This window comes from Tamandua tetradactyla, chromosome 6 (genome assembly GCF_023851605.1).
Source record: "Tamandua tetradactyla isolate mTamTet1 chromosome 6, mTamTet1.pri, whole genome shotgun sequence".
Taxonomy (NCBI): Eukaryota; Metazoa; Chordata; class Mammalia; order Pilosa; family Myrmecophagidae; genus Tamandua; species Tamandua tetradactyla.
Genome location: NC_135332.1, coordinates 70592938 through 70615281, shown reverse-complemented (window position 1 = coordinate 70615281; position 22344 = coordinate 70592938). Strand labels below are relative to the sequence as shown.

Below are 22344 nucleotides of genomic sequence, written 5' to 3'. Positions count from 1 at the left end.
TGACCTAATCCTATGAAATGTCCTCATTGCAACAGACAGGCCAGCGCTTGCCCAATCAGATAAACAGGTACCACAACTTGACCAAGTTGACACCTGTCCCTAACCATGACAGGTGGTATATGGGAATACTGTGTTTTGTGCATGTTTTTTTTTCCCATAAAGCTACAACTTTGCTATTAAAAGAAAACTATTGTATTGTGAAGATCAGTGGAAGGCATTGGGGAGGTAGCATTCAGCTGTATATAATGAAGGTCACAATTAAAGCTGTTCGGCAAATGGAATGGGACTGCTTTAAAGGTAGCACTTTCTACCTGGGCTGGGTAGTACTACCAAGCCATGAGCACTGCTTCTGGAACCAGACTGCCTGGACTCAAATCCCAGCGCTAATATCTACCAGTTGTATAATCTTGGGAATTGTTTTGCTTCTTTAAGTCTCATTTCTGCATTGAAATGCAAATAACACGTTAGGCTTTATTACAATTGTGAGTTATTTTTTAAGAGAACAACTTGCAAAGATGGCCAGCACCCTAAGGGGGAGCCAACTTGCAAGTCAATGACTACTGGGTGGCTCCATTGGCACCTTGCCTTCAGTTGGGGTGGTGCTCCGTATTTCACATCCTGCTCTCTCTACCCTCAGGAGTCAGAAGGAGGGTCTGGCTCACAGGGCTTTACCTGTTGACTCAAACCTAACCAGTCAGCCTGGGATCCACCTTATCCAACTAACAGCCCATAACCATCCAGGTAAAACCCTTTCCAGATTCCAACAACCTCTGAGAAGTGGGCACACTTCCCCCCAACTCACACCAAAGGACTAGCTTTATGGATAGATGTTAAAGCTTTCAGTCTTCACCACGGCACCCACAAAAGCTGAGAACTGAATCCTTATGGCCCGCTGTGCAGAAGAACTGAGGCCAAGAACACGTGTTTTCTTATATTTTCTGTAAAGTCAATTTATAACAACCAGTCATTAAAGTGAAGTATCCATTTATGGACTGGCACAAACATAAAAAATAAACAACTCAGGGTATGGAGGTTGGAGCGTTTCCGTTCTTTACTAACAAAACCCACAGGTTTAGAGGAAAAAATACATCTTGCTCTCTGGATGGGATGTAGCAGGCGAAAAAAAAGTCTGAGGTACATCCTTCATCACTAGTTTAGTATGTGGGACAAGTCCAGATGACACAAACAAAATGGTCCGGGCTCAAGTAGTTTTTGCAGAGAAGTTCAAAGCCACTTTTGTTTCTCTACCCTTCTTTAGCCTTATAGAGGTGAGAAAGATCAGTTGACAGATCAAGAAGGGACCACCACAAAAACAGTATTTTTAAAACCAGGAGGGTCTGCAGCAATGCTCAAAATGAAATATTATCTCATTTCTCAAAAATGACCAAGATGACCTTCAGAGGTTTCCAACAGGACTGCGACAATCTACCGTGCAACTTAAACTTCATGAAAGGTGCAATCAAAGCTATCACCTCAACATCAGCTTCAGCCTGTGTGAGCTGGTAATGCCATTGCTGCCTTCCTGAAGAGCTGGGGCGGCATGGCCGAACTTCCTGTCTGCTCCATGGACTCCACTGACACAGATGTGGGGAAGGTAGAGCAGCAAATGGAGATGGCCTGACAAGACCAGCCGACAGACCAGCTGGCAAGTACCTCGGGCACTAAGCTGAGGGATACAGAGAGGACTTGGGCTATTGCATTTTGGGAAGGGGACAAGCTGTGCAATGTGCCCCTGCAGCTCCCATGGCCAGTAATCCCATAGCTCCTGTATGGAGAGATGGTAATTTCTGCTACATGTTAGTTCCTGCTACCTTGCTTTGTCTCCACACCCATCTAGAGAAGCACCCACTGGTTTCTCCAATTTGAATGGCTTTGTACTTACTTTAATTGTAATTGCTGTTCTCTGAAGCAATAATTCAAATGAAAAATCCAGATTGCAAACCTGAGGAGGAGCTGGGGGCTCTGTCTCAATGCCCCTCCTCATTGCACAAAAGCCACGTCTATAATTCAGTTATTTATTAAAAAAGAAAACAAAACACCCGCTGAGGCAGCAGTGCAGGGTTTATTGCACGCAGGCTAGCCCTGCCCTGGCAGGCCCAGACTGCGGGATTAGTCCAGCGTAGGTTGAAATGCAAATACCGCTCAATTTCTGTAAGACTGGAAAAACAACATAAACAAGATACCTATAATTAAAAAATCAGTTGTCCAAAAAGAGAAAAGCTTTCCTGTCCACTTTTTAATAAATTTATTCCATTGCCTTCCTTTAGGAAGAGTCACGTGTAGAAAGGCAAGTGAGTTATCAGCTTTCTAATCCACATCAATGGTTAACATCTACTTGTAGAGTGTTGGAAATATTAAGACTGGGAAATCCTCATACGGGTATTTCATGTGACCCGCCTCCCCTGCCATGGAGGAATAACAGCTTTGCCCAGAACCCAGCTCCAAGGAGGGCTGCTGCACCTCGGGACTGTGGGGTGCTGGGACTTGCATCTTTGAAGTGGCCGAGGATGAGGTAGTGGGCAAGTCGGGCTGCTGGAAAACGCCTTAGCTTGCACACAGGAGAGGTCCCTCATCTGGTTTAGGGAAATACTGCAGCCTTTATCATGTCCATTGGAGGTAAATTATACTAAAATAATTATGTTCAAGTGGCCTCAAAGCAAGAGACTGGCTCAACTGGTCTCGAGCCATCAGTCCTTCTCCATCTCTCCCCCACCCCACCCCCATTGTTTCATGCTTTAGTCCTTTGAAAGGGCCTCTAATTACATCAACTCCTGAGGAGAACCTCCACCTGTGGAACCATTAAGTTGTAAAATACATGCACTCCTAAATGATGAAAAAGGCAGACACTGACAGACAGAGGCAGGGAGTCCCCTCCACAGGTGGCACACTCAGAGGTTCAGGAAGGGAGGTGACTTTCTAGACCACTTTGGGCAGAGGGAGGCTGCTGTGATACCACAGATCTCACAAGGTAAGAGGAAGCACGGCCCCGTGCTCGCCAAAGATGAGACAGGGCACAAAGTAGGTGAAGTCAAGGTGAGAAATGCATGCTACAAATTTAAACTGTTATGCAATTGAACTTAAAAATCGCATCCTTCATTCTCCAATGGGTCACACTAGAACTGTGACCTCACGGACATCTCAGGATGGAGAGCGATCCCAGGTCACAACCTATGGGTGGCAGCAACACAACAAAGCTGTCAGTTCTAGAGGAATGCACACTCTGCCATCTTCCTCACCCTATTAACTCCAGGAATCAATAAAGCAAAAAGTACTAAAACAAGAGAGAATCAGTCACTATAATCAGCAGCACCAGCTGCACAAACAAGCAGACTTTGGCACCACCTTCCAGAAAAAACAAAAATATAGTTTCAATGTTCTAATTTTGTTTTTCAAGTCCTCCTTTCCTAAGGCATTAAGGAGTCCCGCAGAAAGGCTGGTACTACCGAGGAAAACGCCTCAGGAACCATGGGTCTGGCTCTGGGACCAGCTGGGTAAGGCAGGAGGCGTCATTCCTGGGCAGCCAGCTGCTCAATGGCATAGCGCACTTTCTTCGCAGTTTCTTCAAATTCTTTCTGCTTGTTGTTGGTTTCCTTTGCCTGGAAATAAAAGAATAGATAAGTGAAACTGAAAACAAAAGTGTCCACATCACACCCTGTAGATAAGACCAAGAGAAAAACAAAAAAAAACAAAAAAAAAAAGAAGAGGAAGGAACACTTGAGCAGACACTCTGCTAGGCAGGCCTCTGGGGAGCAGTGTGAGGCAGCGGGCTCCTGGCCCCATAGGTGTAAACATCCTGGTTCCACCCAACTGCTTCTCCTCCAAGCTGCCTCCTGACATCGATTGTGACAATAGCCAAGAGCCACCCAACATGGCTCAAGTATGTCACTGTGTTCCTGCCCACATACCTTCCACCAGGTGGTGCCACCGCCGCTCCCACTGTGCCCAAGTGTAACCAGCTCAAGATCACCCAGCTGCTGCTGGTGCAGCCCTGCCCAGAAACACCAGCCAGCATCGCCTCTGAACCTCCCACAGGACAAGTCCAGAGCTCCATGATACTTGTCCAGTTCAAGACACACTGGCAAGCAACAGCTTTTTCCTAAAACAGGAAAATTCTTTTCAACTCCAACCCCTCCCTGACTCTGGCTCCCAACATTCTCATTCTGTTAAAAGTTGGCAAATCCAGGCAACTCCTTCCCTATCCTAATTTTTACACTCTTTGCCTTGCTGCCACATTACAAAACCAACTAAAGTGAGTAAAGAATATGGATTAAAAATAAATAAATAATAGGGGGAACAAACATTAAAATAAATTGAGTAGAGGGAAATACTAGTGGTCAATGAGAGGGAGGGGTAAGGGGTATGGTATGTATGAGTTTTTTCTTATTTCTTTTTCTGGAGTGATGTAAATGTTCTGAGAAATGATCATGGTGATGAATATACAACTATGTGATGATATTGTGAGCCACTGACTGCACACCAAGTATGGAATGTTCATTATGTAAAGAATGTTCATGTTGTATGTTGTTTGGTTTTATTAATAAAAATTAAAAAAAACACAAAACATCAAAAGAACTTCATTAGTTTAATTTGTTTTCCAGTAAGAAAAGCAATAGATGCTAACTTTAAAAAAATTAATTTTCAATGTATAGTACTCTTTTTGGGCAACTTAAATTTTGCCATGTATAAGACTCACTTTCTTTAAAATTATTAATTAAAAGAAAGTTTAATACAAAAAATAATAAACGGCTCAAGAGGCTACTCTGGAGGTCACTCTTACACAAGCTTCAGTTAGATACTGCTACCTATTATAGCTTGCCAAACCTCAACCAAAACCATTCCTGCCAATCCTAAAGAACACCTAGGGCATCACACAAGATTCTACAAAAGTACCATGCTCTAGGGTAACTTTCCAGAAACCTACAACCTCCAGATGGGTCCCTGGACCAGATAAGTCCTGAAATGCAGAGGGACCAGACTCTCCAGAACTTCAACCAGTTTCATCCCCCATCCCACATTATCAATAGCCCCTTCCAACATGAAAAAGTTAGAATGGGCATAGTTCAAATATCCCTAAAGTATGGGAGAAAGATCAAAGGTGATGGTAGAGGTATACAGAGAAGGTCGGGTTTAACAAATGTGCATCATTGCTGAATCATTATACTGATATTTCTTTTAGTCTCCATTATCTTAGAGCAGCTAGAAGTAAAAACCTAAAATTGTGGAACTGTAACCCATACCAAAGTCTGAAATCTGTTCTAATTGTCACGATGTGCTTTGAAATTTATTGTTTTGTATTTTCACACAAAGAAAGAAAAAAACAAGTCGATTGTGATGATAAATGCATAGCTATATGACATTGTGAACCACTGACTGTACACTTTGATTACATGGTAGGTGAATATATATCAATAAAAATAATGAATGGTCAAGAAAAAAGAGGGCACCCGATTGGTAACAGGTCGCCTTATGACAGGCTGCTCTGCAGCCCCCTGGGCCTTGGCTTCATCCATGTAGAATGGCCAGCATGGCCCTTTCTGAAAACTGTTTTTTATATTTTTCTTCTTTTTCAAAACAGTACAGAATAAGTGCCCCTTTACACACATGCTGTTACTTATCCAGTACAATACAGAAGCTGTGTTCATTTTATACATCTACTGATAAAAGGAAGGATAAAGCAAAACCAAAACACTTACTGTTGAAAAACAAATCTGAAATCCCTGAGCAAAACTTTTGCCACCGAGCTTCTTGTTCAGCTCTGCTTCTTCTAGTACTTCATTTTTCTGTACCACAGACGTTTACAAATGTGTTTCTGTCTTACACGTGTGTTTACTTCTTATGCAGAAGTTGAGTTTCTCTTGTTTTTTTTCCCCACATTAAGTTTATCACCTGAACTGACTTATTTTCAGGCATTGGCAGCCAGCCAAGAAGAGTCCCACTCTGCACAGTGTACGGACTTCGCAGGCAGTACAGCTGACATCTGGCTCCTGCCCCTGTGGCCACCTTCCCAGCTCCAAGACCCACAGGGCTGCATGGTCAGCGACCCGTCATGCAAACTAGCAGCAGCATTTCACGTTTGAATCTGGGATCGCAGGAGTTAGCAGCCTCAGAACAAACCTTTTTTCTTCATCTTCAGTATCTGCATATCTTAACACCTACTTTATCTGGTTCTTGAGAATGCCTAATAAATTGTTGTTTTTAACTATGTACTGAAATCACTTAAGGGACACAATAGTTTAAAATACAGCTCCCAATCAACAAGCCATACCCTTGATCTTGAGGCTTACTCCTGTGGAGCTTATACAGATAGCAGAGAAGCTTACCCTACCTATAGGTATGCCTAAGAGTTACTTCTAGAAGGACCTCTTTTGTTGCTCAGATGTGGGCTCACTTTCTCTAAGCCCAACTCTGCAAGTGAAATCACTGTCCTCCCCTCTACGTGGGAAATGACATCCAAGGGTGAAAAAGTCTCCCTGGCGACATGGAAGACGACTCGGACTCTGGCACTGCGGGATCAACAATTCCACCCTGACCAAAATGGGGAAAGGAAGTGTAACTAATAAAGTATCAGTGGCAGAGAGAGTTCAACCAGAGTTACTCTTATGCAAGCTTCAGTTAGACATTGCTACCTATCATAACCCGCCAACCCCCAACCAGGACCATTCCAGCCAATCCTAAAGAACACCTAGGGCAATATATAAGATTCCACAAGGGTTCCATGCACTACAGTAACTTTCCAGAAACCTCCAGATGGGCCCCTGGACCAGATAAGTCCTGAAACCTAGAGGGCCCAGCCCCTCCAGAACATCAGATAGTTCCATCTCCCTACCACATATTAGTGACAGACCCTTCCAACATGAAAAACCTGGAATGTCCATAGCTCAAATACCCCTAAAGAGAGGGATGGAAAGATCAAAGGTAATGGTGGAGTTATACAGAGAAGACAGGATTCAACAAATGAATATGATTCCTGAATCATTAAATTGATGTCTTTTAGTCCCCAGTATCTTAGAGCAGCTAGAAGTAAAAATCTAAAATCGTGGAATTGTAACCCATGCCAAACTCTGAAATCTGTTCTATAACTAATTGTGGTGCTGTGCTTTGAAATTTATAGTTTTGTATATATGTTATTTTTTACAAAAAAAGAAGGAAAAAATTCGATTATGATGATAAAAAAATATTTAAGCCCTCTAGCCTCCTATATTCTGGAGCAGGTAGAAGGAAAAATCTAAAAGGATTGTATGATAGCCCATGACAAACTCTGGGATCTGTCCTGTAACTACGTGTAGAAGAGTGCTTTGAAAACTATTGCTTTTTCTCTTTCTTTGCTTTGTATATATGTTATACTATACAATAAAAAACTTAAAAAAACAACAGCTCCTAACCTTATTTACCTGTACAAAGCAGGTACCTTATCTACCTTGGCAGAGATGAAGTTCACATACCAGCACACCACCATGCGTGGCATAGCCCTGGAGAGTCCCCGCCCTAGATGCTTTGTGGAAAGTGCACAGGCTTCTGGTTATGTCTATTCCCTGCATCCTGGCTGGGACCCCAGCCTTTCCCATTCCTACACCTGGGAAAGCCTGGGTGTGTGAGGAGTGCTCAGCTTGTAAAGCAAATCATTTGCAAATTTCATTATTGAGTTTTTATATTCATTATAAATTATTTGCAAGAAACCTCACAACTGTTTATGATACCCTAGAGCAGCCCTGTCCAACAGAGCTTTCTGCTATGAGGCCAAAAATGTCCCACAATCTGTACTGCCTGATAAGGTAGCCGCTGGCCACATGTGGCTATCAAGCACTTGTGATGTGGCTTGTGCAACTTAAGAACTGAGTTTTAAATTTTGCTGAATTTTAATTTAAACAGTCACTCATAGCTAGAATATCACAACAATACAGCTGAGTGCCACTGGCTGGAAAATGACTTTCTGTTGTACAAATTTCATAAACCAATTAAGGAAAATATGAGCTTAAGCATTTTATTCTTCTTTAAAATATATAAATTTAAAATAATATAAAATACATAAATTTAAAAACAATCTGGAAGGAAATACACCAAACTGTTAACAGTGGTTAGCATTGGGATAGAAGTTGAGCTTTTGATTTTTTCTTTATAGACACTAGTATTATTTGAATTTCTTATACCAAACATGTATTTGCTTAGTAATTAAACAAAGTCATAAAAACAAGCGATTTTAAAGTATTTTGTATTATGATTTGAGAAGAACAAAAAACAGTTGCAAAACGAAAGCCAAGCATTTCCTTCCAATTGCCCTCCTTTTCTCACAGCGGTGTTCATACCTCACTAGGGTCTGGCTCCGGCCCCTCGCTGCTGGACACCCAGATGATGGAGAAGGTGGTTCCTGCTCCCACTTTTCCCCCTTCAGCTCCCACATCCTTTAGATGGTTGGTCTTCCTAAATTTAGGAAGTTGGTCTTCCTAAATCACTTCTTCCATCAGGCTACTCTCCTTCACACTGTCTTCACCTTTGTGACCTGAGAGTTCAGCTTGATTCCTGGCACTCTGGAATGTATGAGGCCCGCATGTTCCTTTACGAGCCAATAGAAACAACCTTAGTGCCTTTGTCTTTCTCAGTGTCCATAACCTGGCTTCCACCTTATTCTGCCACATGCTAATCATTCTCCCCTTTGCTTCAAGCACACCAAGAACAGGCTGCAAAGGACAGCCAACAGGCCAAATACAGAGCATGGCCTGTTTTTTTTGTACAGTTTGCGAGCTAGGTATGGTATATACTTTTCAAATGGTTATTAAAAAAAACAGAGACCATGTGTGGCCCACAGAGGCTAGAATACAGAGAGGTGCTCACCCAACCTAGTAGTGCTCCCTGCCCTGTTTTCCGATCCAAACATTGCAGTTTCCAAGATGTGAATCAAATAAATAGCTCCTCTACAATACTCTTTACTATTGATTTCTTCCCCCTCCTGGATAAAAACAATTTCAAACCTTAGCATTTAAAACTACTATATTAAACAGAATTACTTTACAGTGATCTCTAAAAGGTAGCAGGATCTTCTAGCCAAAAAGAGACCTCAGAAATTATGGGGTCTAATTTCCATTTTGTAGAAGGAAAGTGAGACCAAGACTAGCTTAAACCCACAAAGTCTGCTAATAGCAGAGAAAAACTAGAACTTATCTTCTGACTTCCAGCCTAGTGCTTTTTTTTGCTACAAGGGTATTAAATGTCTTGGTGTTTATTCTGCCAGATTTAGCAGAATACCCAGCTAAATTTGAATTTCAGATAAACAAATAATTTTTCAGTATAATACATACGTAAAACTTAGGACATACTTATACAAAAAAATTATTTGTTGTTTATCTGATATTCAGATTTAACTGGAAGTGCTGGTTTTCTCTGTTAACCCTAGTTCTCTACAGCTTGGGCTGCTTTGTAGCCCTCTCTCTGGGCTCTATGGCACCACTTCTCTGCCCCTCCGGTAATCCAGCAGGACTAGTCAGGAGTCACACCTCACCTGCAGAAAACCCTTCACGGTCCAATGTGACCGTTGCCTCTTCCCCTATGACACTCTCTACTATGCGTCCAAAATCTCTTTGTTCACACCACTAAAAACATGCTGACATACCGCAGTATAAATGACTTTCTGTCTCAACTGGTTACTATCGCCACGTGACCACCACCTAACGTAACGTGACACACAACTCACACTGAACACATTTCCTGAGTGAACGTGCTTTGTGCCGACTGTACAACCCCCAAGACCACACTCCAGGACAAATGCTTGTCTGTCCACCTGTGTTCTCACATAAGCATTGTAGAAGCTTAAACAAATGCTGACTGAAGTAAGCACAGACACCAGCAGGTGTTTTGAGGGACTGGAGTAGTTCAGTACTAAAGACGTGGAACAGGGCTTGCTCCTGGTTCTTATTCCCAGTAATACATACAATTTTGTTCTTGGCTCTTTCTTTGTCCAGTTTCAAAAATTCACTGAGTGTTAATTCTTCAAATTGCTTCTTGACAGAAAGGAAAGCACAACCAGATGAATGCTTTTTATGTTCCTCTCTAGAAAAACCAATACAAGAACATGTCAACAAAGAGGTCAGGTAAAAGGAGAAAAGTCAACAGGTCACTGTTCACAGCCCATTTCCCTTCACCCACCTCCTAGTCTCATGCAGGCACTACTTATTCTGCATCAGGAGTAAAATGTGAAGCCTGAAGTAGATGCAATCAGAATTATGTTCCAAACCACATCCCCACACAGCTCATCCTGGCACTTTCTCTCTGTGGACCTCCTCCCCTCTTACCTTTGTAGCTAACATTATCAGGTGTTGCGTTCCCTACTGATTGCTAAAGAAAAGTGTTATGAGGTATAAATCCAGAGGCATTACACAGCACATTCCTTTACGTCCAAATTCCTAATTCTTCGAGGAACTATTTAATTTCATCCCAGTGGAATTGCTTCATAATCTACTGGTTCAGAATAAGAGCATCTTGGCTTGGTTTTTCCAGCAAACTCCTCTATATCTTAACATTCTTCTTTGCAATGGGAATTATTTCTGAATAGCTGACATCACATTAACCAAAAAGTTTTAGAATGAAAACATAGCCACACAACATCTAAAAATATGGCCAACAGCAACTGTTATCTGAAAATTATCACACTTAGAAATTCAATCCCAAGAATAATATAATTGATATTTTTCCAGTGATCATGGGTATAACCCCGCAATCCCACCCAACACTTGTTCATAATAGCAAATACATTAGGAAAAAAAACAAAAAAAAAAAACAAAAACAGGGTCCCAGCCAAGAAGAGAAGCAGCTAGGCTGATTCTCTAGGGGAAACAAACTCAAGTGAAAGCAATCGATTCTGGCAGGTAAAAAAAAAAAAAAGGTGAGAAAAGAACAATGCATTAATGCATTATATCACATTAGGACAGCAATTTACACAAGGAGTTTAGCATTAAAAAAAAAAAAAAAAAGGATGCCTTAAAGCCCAACCCACACTGAATTGTACACTTTAAAAGAGCAAATTTTACAGCATGTGAATTATATCTCAATAAAGCTGTTTTTCTCAGCAAATTCAAAACGTGAGAAGCACTTGGACACTTCTAGAAGTTCACAACCAACAGGACCTGCTCCTGTATTCTAAGGAATAAATGAAAGGAGGGACTAACATGGGGTCGTCTTCGGGCTCCCAGCCTTCCAGCTCTTTGAAGCAAAAAAAACACTGGGCTAAGTCGGGCTCCTTCTCAGTGGGACAGTGGATGAAGCCGGCCTCGGCCATCTGCAAGAGAGAGCGCAGTTCGTAAGCGGAGAGGGAGGCCCAGGTCGGGAACCCCTGCGGACGGGTATCCCAGATTCCCAGGAGCCCGGGACGCGGAAGACAAGGAGGTTGCGCGAAGGCCTCGTTCGGAACCGGGCGGGCCTGTGGGATGCGCGGATAGGCCTGAGAGTCAGGGCGGTCTTACCCGCTCCGGGGTGCAGGCGCAGCCCTCCAAGAAGGGCCAGTTCTTGAAGGTGGAGACACGGTAGTCCTTGAGATAGAGTTGCCAGGAGGGGGGCAACGACGGGGAGCCCATGCCACCGCCACCGCCCGTCCTGCGATTCAAATCCGGCGGTTAGCCGTGCACCGCGGGGCATGTCGGGAACGTCCCGCCCGCGGGCTTCTGGGAATGCGAAGTGGGGCTGCGCAGGGCCTGCTGGGAGTTGAAGTACTTACACTCAATTAAGTACTTAACTGGCGCTAATTGCCGCTGGTAGGAAAGCATTTCTGCATGGTGGCGCTAATGCATTTAAACAGGACGTAAGGTGGGTAAATGCGATGAATATGAGCAGCTCCCAGGCCCTGAGTCCTTGAGCTGCTCTCTGGATGGTGTCCGTTTGCGGTGGTCGCTTTCCTCTAAAAAGGGGTGAATTGGATTCTCACAGTACAAAGCAACAAACATAGCAATTGCAAAACAAGACAAAAAAAAAACCACACAAAAGTTTGATACAAGCTGTAAGAGTGGTATCATTGGTGTGAAACCCACAAAACATATGGAACCAATGCTACTGATAAAGAACTGGGAGGAAGGAGTCACAATAAAAGCGTTTTTAAAAGAAAGGCAGATTCTGTAGCTGCTTGTTGAAGAGTGCTTTGAAAATTAGTGCTCTTTTTCTTTCTCTTCTTTGTGTATATATATGTTATATTTTACAACTAAAAATGGCTTAAAAAAACTATAGGCAGTTATAGTAGTATTAGATAAACTCCTGAAATCAAAAACTTGAAAATATTGAGTAATATAGCTCACTACTATAGCAAAGTTGATATTTGTGATGACTTTTATTTGATATTTTGAGAACACACACAGTTTTGATAGTTAATTAAATAGTATTTAAGATACTGTTTAATATTTGGAATTGAAGTAACTCTGATATCTGTATTTATAGATTTTTTCCTTCCTTGCTTTAATTTTAAATTGGTTTGTGAAACATATTGTTCAAACAGGCATTACAATGATTACCTAGATTTTTTTTTTAATATGCCTATGGATAAGCTAAGATATCCATTTTAGGTGGTTAAGATTTCCATATGTTAATTGTTAAAATATTTGTATCTTAATATTTTCCTGAAATAGGGAAAATATGTAGTAACATAGGTCATTACTATAGCAATGCAGATATTTGTAGGAATGTTCTACTTGATATTGTGAAAATATTCACAGTTTTGACAGCTGATCAAATGGTATCAAAGTTAGTTTTTAGTACTTAGAATGTAAGAACTTTGTTATCTGAATATGTAGATTTTTTCCCTTGTTGCCTTAATTTTAAATTGGTTTATGAAACTTACTGTGCAAACACAGGCTTTACAATGATTATATGGATACTTTATTTAAATATGGCTATGGTTAAGCTAGCTAAGATAGCCATTGTTGGTGGTTCTAAGTATATTGTTTGTTTTCTTAAATTAAAAATACGTGAAAAAAATAAATAAAAATTAAAAAATAAAGACAGGAATTAATTTTCAAATACCTGGAGCTATTATTTAGTAAGCAGAATTGAAGCAATGATGGATGCCTTTGATGCTTGAAGGAAAGGTTTAAGCTACTGGAGGTTGCTTCACAAGCTGATAGAAAGTTATACTGTGACAGGCAGCCTTATCTTGGAAGCCTGTTGTACATGGGTCCCAGTTTGAAAAGGGCGACTCATAACTTTCAATGGAGAGGAAGGTGTGAACTGTAAGACTGGCCCTAAATCAGTTAGATTTGGGAGCCTTTTTATAAGCACCCAAATTAAAGCCAAGAATTCAGTTTAAGTGTGATGGTTAACTTCATGTGTTAACTTGATTAGGTTATGGTGTCCAGTTACTTGGTTAAGCACAAACACCCTGAGAATATTTCGTAGATGGAATTTGCATCTACAATCTGTTGATTTCATCTACATTTGACAGAGGAGATCGCCTTCAGCAATTTGGATAATATTTTTGTCCAATCAGCAGGAAGTCTTAAAAGCCAGAACTGAGAGTTTCAGAGGCCAGAAGAATTTCTGCCTCAACTTCAGCACTAGCTTTTGCTGGAATTTCCAGCCCGCCTGCTTCTCCTGGGGAATTCAAACGTTTCCAGTTTGTGACCTGCCCTCTGGAGTTAGGATTTGTAGCCTCCATGGTCACATGAGCCAATTCCTTATGTTAAATCTATGTGTATACTACACTCACCCACACAAACTTTATTGCTGAAATAATTATAGACTCTGGGCCCTTTAATAATGCTACTTATTGTGGCACAAAGATAACAATGAGGTTTGGGCTTAGATATTCAGGGCTGGTGAAATGAAGAGAAGGTGATATTAACGCTGCCCTATCCCATGTCACAGGCAAAAGATGTTTGAGGAAGAAAATGTAGATTAAGGAGAAGCTCTGACAAGTTACTCTCAGTCTCAAAAAATATATATAAAAAGAAATGATGCGGAAGGAAAAAAAAGACAATAATTTAAGATCACACCTTGACTTGCACTTAAACTATTTTCTTTTCTAGATTGACTTTTTTTTTTTTTTTTTTTACTGTTTTTCCCTTAGCAGATTTATTTATGCATCACAAAAATATTTCTTGGAATAAGAACTACATAACATGTCTTTGGAATGAATTGCTAAACATCTTATTTTAATTTGAATGGTAAAGTTTCTAAAGTACTTTGAAAAAGAGAAATTAAAAGTTTAACTTTTGAATTAAAGTTAATATTTGTTTTACAAAAATGACGATCAGAGAAGCACTCTGATTATACAATGATTTTTTATTCATATAATGATCACTTAACTTGGATTTAATCTCTTTAAGCAGAATATTTTAATTATTTTATTTTTTGCAGTGTGTTTACACTCCCATTTCATGTTTTATAATTGGATTACATATTTCTACTTCAATGAATAGTATGCCTTGAGTGTGTTAAAAATAAGTTCATAAAGTAGGATACTTGTTATGCTAATGTTTATCATTGTACTTACATTGCTTCGAAAGAGTAAAATAAAAATCCTCAGAAACATTCCTTTTTACAAAATAAAGTAAAACTTTTCCATAAAAAATGGCCAAAATAAAACCATCCCCAACTACAAGTTTGGCACCCTGCTTTTTCATGTAAAAGCCCATCTTGGTTTTTTATTAGCATACAGAGATGCCAGCAGTTTTTGTAAAGCCTGCAGGGGATCCCTACATCTTGTATCCTAATTTTAATGACATAATCTCCCATTGGAGACGGAAACAGGGGTCTCGGCATTTGACCCTGAGTGCTCAGCAACCAATGGACAGCGGAGGTCTCACCCTCCCTCCAACCCCGGTCTGGGACACCCATTGGGTGTCTCCAGTTTTTTTTGCTATTATGAATGTACTGCAGTAAACAGGCACATACATGCGTGGAACAATGTAGGATAAATGTCTAAAAAAGGAATTGCTGGGAAAGTGTGTGCCCCTTTTCAAAATTGTTATTTATTTCCAACCTGCCCTCCGAAGATGTGTGAATATCTCCAGCAGCAGCAGCAAGCTAAAATGGTTTACCCTGCCATCTTGTCCCAGCGGATGTCTGACCCTGCCTTTTTCATCCCTAGGATATTTTAACCAGTTATACCACTATTGATGACATTTACTGAAAAAAAAAAATTTTTTTTTCAACTGCAAACTCCACCAAGCCAATATGTTTCTGTGATTCATTTCTAGTCAGCAAAACCAAGCTCCAGTTTTCTTCGACTTTAATTTTTATTTTACTGAACATTTCAGCTGCTTAGATCTTTTCCATAAAATTATTGTAAGAAATGTTTAATTCATATATCAGCTTTTGGCCATATCGAATTTTACCGATAATAGCTTCTATTGTTTTGAGCCCCCTGCATTATTTCTTCCAAGTTCCAATTTTCTGGGGTCACTTTTTTTTGTATGCTCTGTGCTGGGGGGTCACATTTCATTCTTATTCCATGTGACCATCCCGTTATTGCAGCACCATTTGTTGAAGTTTAAAAACTTTTTTTGGGGGGGGGGGCGCGAGGATAGTTCAGGGATAGAATTCTCATGTGCCATGCAGGAGACCCGGTTCGATTCCTGGTCCATGCACTTCCCCAAAAGCAAACAAACAAAAACCAAATAAACAAACAAACAAATCAACAAACGGTGCTGCAATAATGGGATATTCACATGGAAAAATAATGACATGTGATCCTTCCATACAGTATACAAAAAAAAAAAGTTTTTATGAAGTGCACAAAAAATCAAACCCGGGTCCCCTGCACAGCAGGTGAAAATCCTACCACTGAACTATCCTTGCATCCCTGGGGTCACATTTTTAACATCTAAATTTAGTAGCTAAAATAATAATAATGATAAAAAGCAAAAACCAAATAATCTTTCAGTCTTATATATTAGTTTTAGTAAAAACATTTACCAAGGGAAGTTTTAACCTTTGTCAAATTAATTTTTGCTTTGTTCGTTTCTACCAATAATGTTCTTAATGAATTGGATAAGAAGCAGGTAGCTTGGATTTATTTCTCAGTTTAATTCATGAGGAAATTAGGAGCAGTTTTGTGACACAGCGTGGGGAAAGGAAATGAGGGAGAGGAAGACCCACAGCAGAGATTCAGAAAACAAATCCCAGACCGGGGTGGGAGGGAGGGTGAGGCCTCGGCTGTCCATTGGTTGCTGAGCTCTCAGGGTCAAATGCCGAGACCCCTTTCTCTGATGCCTGAGGGGGTTTCTTTTCCACACCCTCACCAATGCTGGGAATACTGTTTTGATCTCTGAGCATCTGAGAATGGAAAACCGCATGCACTAGCTGAATTTGTATGCCACTTTTCTATTAATTGACATTCATATCCTCTGCCACTTTTCTGTTGGATTACTGATATTTTTCCTACTGCTGCTGTTCTAGTTTGCTAGCTGCCAGAATGCAATATACCAGGAATGGAATGGCTTTTAAAAGGGGGAGTTTAATAAGTTGCTTGTTTACAGTTCTAAGGCCGAGAAAATGTCCCAGTTAAAACAAGTCTATAGAAATGTCCAATCTAAGGCATCCAGGTAAAGATACCTTGGTTCAAGAAGGCGGATGAAGTTCAGGGTCTCTGTCTCAAGTGAAAAGGCACATGGTGAACACAGGGTTCCTCTCTCATCTGGAAGGGCACATGGCAAACACGGCGTCGTCTGCTAGCTTCTTCTCATGGCTTCCTGTTTCATGAAACTCCCTGGGAGGCATTTTCCTTCCTCATCTCCAAAGGTTGCTGGCTGGTGGACTCTGCTTCTCGTGGCTACATTGTTCTGCTCTTCTCTCTTTGAATCTCTTCATTCTCCAAAATATTTCCTCTGTTATAGGACTCCAGAAACTTCTCAAGACCCACCCAAATGGGTGGAGACATGTCACCTAATCCAGTTTAACAACCACTCTTGATTAAATCACATCTCCAGGGAGATGATCTGATTACAGTTTCAAACATACAGTATTGAATAGGGATTATTCTGCCTTCACGAAATGGGATTTAGATTAAAACATGGCTTTTCTAGGGGACACACATCCTTTCAAACTGGCGCAGCTGCTTCGGGGTGTTTTATAGACAGGGGACTTAGCTTCACCTGTTCTGTTTTCCCCCTTCCCTGCCCCAACTTTGTTGTTTGTATTTTGACTTTATGATACAGTTGTCCTTCCAAAATCTTCTCCCAAAAATGGTCCTCTTGATTCTCCTTGAAAAGAACATATGGGCCTAGATTTTTAAAAATTATTTAATTTTAGAATAGATTTTTTTTAATTAATCCTTTTTTTTTGGTAGTGAGGGGGAAAAATTCGAAACAGCTTTATTTCATTGGCATACAGCGCCTTTTTGATAAACCCTGGTTTAGAAACTTTTCACATCTCTGACTCGTTCACATGTTGCTTTAGCCACTCAAATTTACATAAACCTAGAAACTTGGAGCTTGCTTATCTGTCACAGCCTATTGGCAGGAGAAGGATTGTTTAATTTGAAGTAGTTTTTGAAGCTATTGAACAATGCTGATGGGCATTACACTATCAACTACGGAAGCAAAATGGACTTCTGCATTAAAAAAATAAAGAATGCTTCTTATATATAATGTGCAAATGGAAAACCACACGGTTAGTTGAAAGAAGCAGTGGATGCTCATCAAAGATAGCCAATGTCTGCACTCTAAGGCAGAGCTTAAAAGCTGGGACCAAGAAAGAAGTGTCTAGGGTTAACCTGTGTTTTGATAAGCAGCACTAACTAGTTAGTTTTGAGTAAAAGGTACATGTAAACCAATTTTGGCTTAAATGACCAGATTGATTCTTTGAAAAGCCTTTTATTCGAGTGTTTTGTTTTTTTTAAACAGCCAAAAAGTTACCCAAAGCTTTGTGCCACATTATTCAAAGAATACTGATTCTAGAATTAGTATCCAAACATCTACAATTATCTTAAAACATCTTCTATGGAAAAGAATTTGCTTCCTATTCCAAAATAAATGCAGCAAGTTCCTGATCTCTTTTGAGTGCTCCTCTTAAAAAAAAAGATGATCAAACTGATCTCTAACGAGAAAAGTCCACTCTCCCTATTGCTGGGGTGCTTATGAAATTTGTAAACACTGAAGCCAGCCTGCCCCAGGAGACCACCGAGCTCCAGGTTATTACTAGTAACCTCAGGGAAAGGTCCTAAGTTACAAGGGCTTTTGAAATATGAACCAGGCTTGTAACGTCTCCTCCAGCGAAATGGGCCTCTTGGTTCTCCCTGGAAATAATATATTGGTCCAGATTTAAAAAATTTTATTTAACTTTGTATTTTGGAATAATGTTAGAATCACAGGAAGGTGCAAAGAAACACACAAAGAGATCCCTTGCACCCTTTATCCAGCCTCCCCCCAATGTTGACTTCTTGTATAACTGCAATACGATAGCACAACCAGAAAAATGACCTTGGGTCAATCCACAGAGCTTATTTGGATTTCATCATTTACATGTGAACTTGTGTCTGTGGTGTGTGTGTGTGTGTGTAGCTCCATGCAGTTCTGTCACGTGTAGCTTTGTGTAGCCACTGTCACAATCAAGATATGTACGTGTACCCTTACCAGACCCTTTACTGCCACATCCATCCATCCTCCCATCCCTAGCCCTGTGTAACCATTCATCTATTCTCCATCTCTGTAATTATGTTATTTCACAAGTGCTACATTAATAGAATCATGTTATATGGCATTCCTTGGAGATTAGCTTCTTTTTCTTGAGGTTCATCCATATTGTTATGTTAATAAATAGTTCATTCCATTTCATTTTTTTGGGTTTTTGTTTTCTTTTGCTTTGTTTTTTTTTTACATGGGCAGGCACCAGGCGACAAACCCAGGTCTCCGGCATGGCAGGCGAGAACTCTGCCTGCTGAGCCACCGTGGCCTGCCCAGTTCCTTCCTTTTTATAGCTGAATGGTATTCCATGGTACAGATGGGCTGCAGTTTGTTTAACCAGTCACTAACTGAAAGACATCTGGATGGTTTCCAGCATGGGGGCTATTACAACGAGAGTTGTTCTGAATATTTGTGTATAAGTTGCTGCATGAACATACATTTTCATTTCTCTGGAATAAATGTTTGATGTGGGTTGAATTGCATGCTCCAGTCTAGACATATTCTTGGTCCTGGTGTGCAATCTGCTGGGTGTGCACCCATTGTAAATTAGATTTCTTCAAGATGTCACTTCGGTTACGGTGTGGCCCGACTGAAGCAATATAAGCAGAATGAAAATCAGATGGAAAAAGCTACAGGGAGCAGCCGGAAGCTGGAAGTCAAGGAAGAGAAGAGAGAGGACGCCGTTGTGGGCATTGCTATGTGATGGAAAAGCCAAGGAATCCCCGAGATTGCAGGCCAGCCAGCCAGTGCCGACCAGGAAGAAGCAAACCATCTAGCTCCTGAAACCATGAGCCAATGAATTCCTTTTGTGAAGATGACTGGTTGTTACGATATTTGTTTTAGAAACCAAGAAACTAAAGTGATATGCAAGAGTGCAATTGTTGGGTCAGTTGTAGGGTATGTCTGGCTTTAGTTTTGAAAGTAATCACCCCACTCTTTTCCAGAATGGCTGCACCATTTTACATTTCCACCCGCAACATATGAGCACTCCAGTTTCTCTACATCCTTGTTAGCATTTGATGCTGCTATCACTGTTTTATTTTTGTCATTCCAATAGGCATAGTGTTAATTTGCATTCCCTAATGGCTAATGATGTTGAACATATTTTTCACTTGCTTATTAACCAACTGTATATCTGCTAAGGTGAAATGTCTGTGCTTGTTTTTTTGCCCAGGGATGAAGTGAGCTGTGGCGGCTCTGTTGGGTACGGAGCTCTTGGGGCCAAAGCCAACATGAAAGAAGCAAGGCTCCTTCGATGACCCAAGCCCTGTTTCCCCCCACACTCACAACACTGCCTGACACTAAACCTTTTTATCTTTGCCCACCTGAGAGTGCAAAACAGCATGGTCTTGTTTTAATTTGTATCTCTTTATGTAAAAGGGAGATTATTTATCTCCTTGTAAGTACATTGATCGCTTAAATTTCTTTCTGTAAAAATGACTGTACATATCTTTTGCCTGCTTTCCTACTGAATTACTGGCATTTTCCCCATTGTTTGGGATTTTTTTTTTGGGCATGGGCAGGCTCTGGGAATCAAACCCAGGTCTCCGGCATGGCAGGCAAAAACTCTGCCACTGAGCCACCATTGCCTGCCCAGGATGAGTTTTATATACAGAAGGGATTTGGCTTCCCTTGTCATGCTTTTCCCCCACTTTGTGGCATGTTTTCTTTCCTTGTAGATGTTTTAAATTGTTAGGTGGTGATCTTTATCACTGTTTTCCCTTCTGTGCTGGTTTGAAGCTGTGAGGTACCCCAGAAAAGGCCATGTTCTTTCAATCCACTGCAGACCTGTCGTGGCGGGGAGCTTTTGGTTAGGTTGTTTCAATTGAGATGTGACCCTCCCCATTCAGGGTGGGTCTTCATCCTTTTACTGGGGTCCTTTATGCGACATAAAAGAAAAAGCCCAGAGACAGTATGGAGAGAAAAAAGCCCCAGAGAAGCCAAGAGAGGACCTGGAGGACAGAGAGAGGAAGCCACTGGAACCAGAAGCTGAAAGTAGCGAAACCCAAGAGCAAAGGACTGGCAGACGTGGCCATGTGCCTTCCATGTGACAGAGGTGCCCCAGATGCTGGCAGCCTGTCTTCAGAGTCCAGGTGTCATTCTGTTGGTGCCTTCATTTGGACATTTTCATGGCCTAAGAGCTGTGAAGTGTCAAGTTAATAAATCCCCATTGTAAAAGCCAACCCATTTCTGGTATATTGCATTCTGGCAGCTGTAGCAAACCGAAACACTTTTCTGACTTCTGTTTCTGTTTCTGGCTTGTTTTGTTTGTTTGTTTGTTTTTGTCGTGCTTAGAAAGGCTTTTTTTTCACACCAGTGATTTATAAAAAATGTTCATTGTGTTTTCTTCTGGAATGTTTATGGTTCCGGTTTTTATGTCGAAGTCGTGAACCCTCTGGGACATAGGTCAACAGAAGGAATGTACAAAGGGTTCAGATTGCTCTTTTCCAAAGTCTGGCTGGTTACCCTCATACTGTTTATTCAATAACCAGCTTCGAACAACTGGTTTGAAATACCGTCTTGATCACACGATACATTCTCTTATGTGTTAGGATTTTTCCACAGTCCGTTGGTTCTGTCCATTGATCTGTCTATTCCTGCACCAATGAGCTTATGTTATGGGTGAATGAATGGAGACTCAGAGCCGCTGGCAGAAGTCTAGATAAAATGGGGAGTCGGCGTGAAATCAGACCTGAGGAACAACCCCATGGGCAGCTCCTATGGTGCTGGGCAATGCAGGAGAACCATGGCAGGTCCCAGTGCTCGAGCGGTCAGAAAGGAGGGTTTTGCAGGCCCTGCAAATCGGCACCAAAAACCCCAGTGGATCTGAGGGGTTAACAGAGAGAGAAGGGTAGAAGGGCAAAGTCCCAGGGACTTCACTGATGCCAAGACCTTGTTTCCTGGGGCCAGGATTGAGCAGGAAAGGCCAGGCGAGGGGAGGGGACTCACCCACAGGGTCCGAGCCCGGTGTCCCAGCTACGATCCTGCAGCCTACTAAAAATCTCGGCCAGCATGTCCTGAGTCATTTCCCAGGTTCCAGGCATACAAGGCGCAGCCTTTCACATCCTCCAGCCAGAAATAAGGGGCCCGCATTAGCCCTCCAGCTCAAGGGTCTGCTGGATGACTTTTTTTCCTTTTCCTCTAATAACTTTTTTGTAACTTCTAATTTTCATATCCTTTTAAACTAAAGAAAAGTTGCAAGAATAGTACAAGAAGTACCCATATACCCTTTCCCCAGATTTTCCAGTTGTTTATGTTCTCTCTTTCCTGTCTCTGACTCAGTGTGTGTGTGTGTGTGTGTGTGTGTGTGTGTGTGCACGCGCGCGTTTTCCTGGAGCACTTGAAGTGGAAGGCATCACGCCCTTTACCCCTAAGTACAGACTTCTCTTACATAATCACGGTACAATGTGATTCACAGTACAAATCAGGAAATTGAACAGCGACACGTTATCTCATCCTGTCTCATTAATATCACTTGTATTGCCTTTTTGTCACATTAGAGAAAAGAAAGAAAATTTTCACCGCCCACAATCCTTCCACCCTTCCCACCCAGTTGTTTGAAGCTGATTATTGAATAAACGGAGGCTTCCCAGCCTCCACGTCAGCTTTATGTTCTTTCTTTGTTCACCTGCAGGCAGAAGGAAAGGAGGCAGTTCTCAAGCCAGGTGTGGTGACCTGGCTTTCCTGCCAGCAGCCGTGAGGCGTCTCCAGGTGCATGTGACAAATATTGAATGAAGCCACACAGCTGGTG

General features: G+C 41.4%; 1 protein-coding gene and 1 long non-coding RNA gene across 4 annotated transcripts in view; one reads left to right on the top strand and one right to left on the bottom strand.

Annotated features, from left to right (window-relative positions):
- Positions 1-2043: 2043 nt before the first annotated feature.
- On the bottom strand, positions 2044-11639 carry BIRC5 (baculoviral IAP repeat containing 5). Its single transcript, XM_077166113.1, has 4 exons — positions 11451-11639; positions 11157-11266; positions 9924-10041; positions 2044-3596 (listed from the first exon to the last, which is right to left on the bottom strand). The coding sequence occupies exons 1-4, from the start codon at positions 11559-11561 to the stop codon at positions 3507-3509; spliced, it is 429 nt and encodes a 142-aa protein (XP_077022228.1). The 5' UTR covers positions 11562-11639; the 3' UTR covers positions 2044-3506.
- Positions 11640-11678: 39 nt separating this feature from the next.
- The window catches only part of LOC143688308 (uncharacterized), a 34853-nt gene continuing 24187 nt past the window's right edge, over positions 11679-22344 (top strand). For all 3 annotated transcript variants that reach the window (XR_013177945.1, XR_013177943.1, XR_013177944.1), the window contains exons 1-2: positions 11679-11790; positions 22228-22341. This is a non-coding gene — a long non-coding RNA (uncharacterized LOC143688308). The remainder of the gene's footprint in view (positions 11791-22227; positions 22342-22344) is intronic.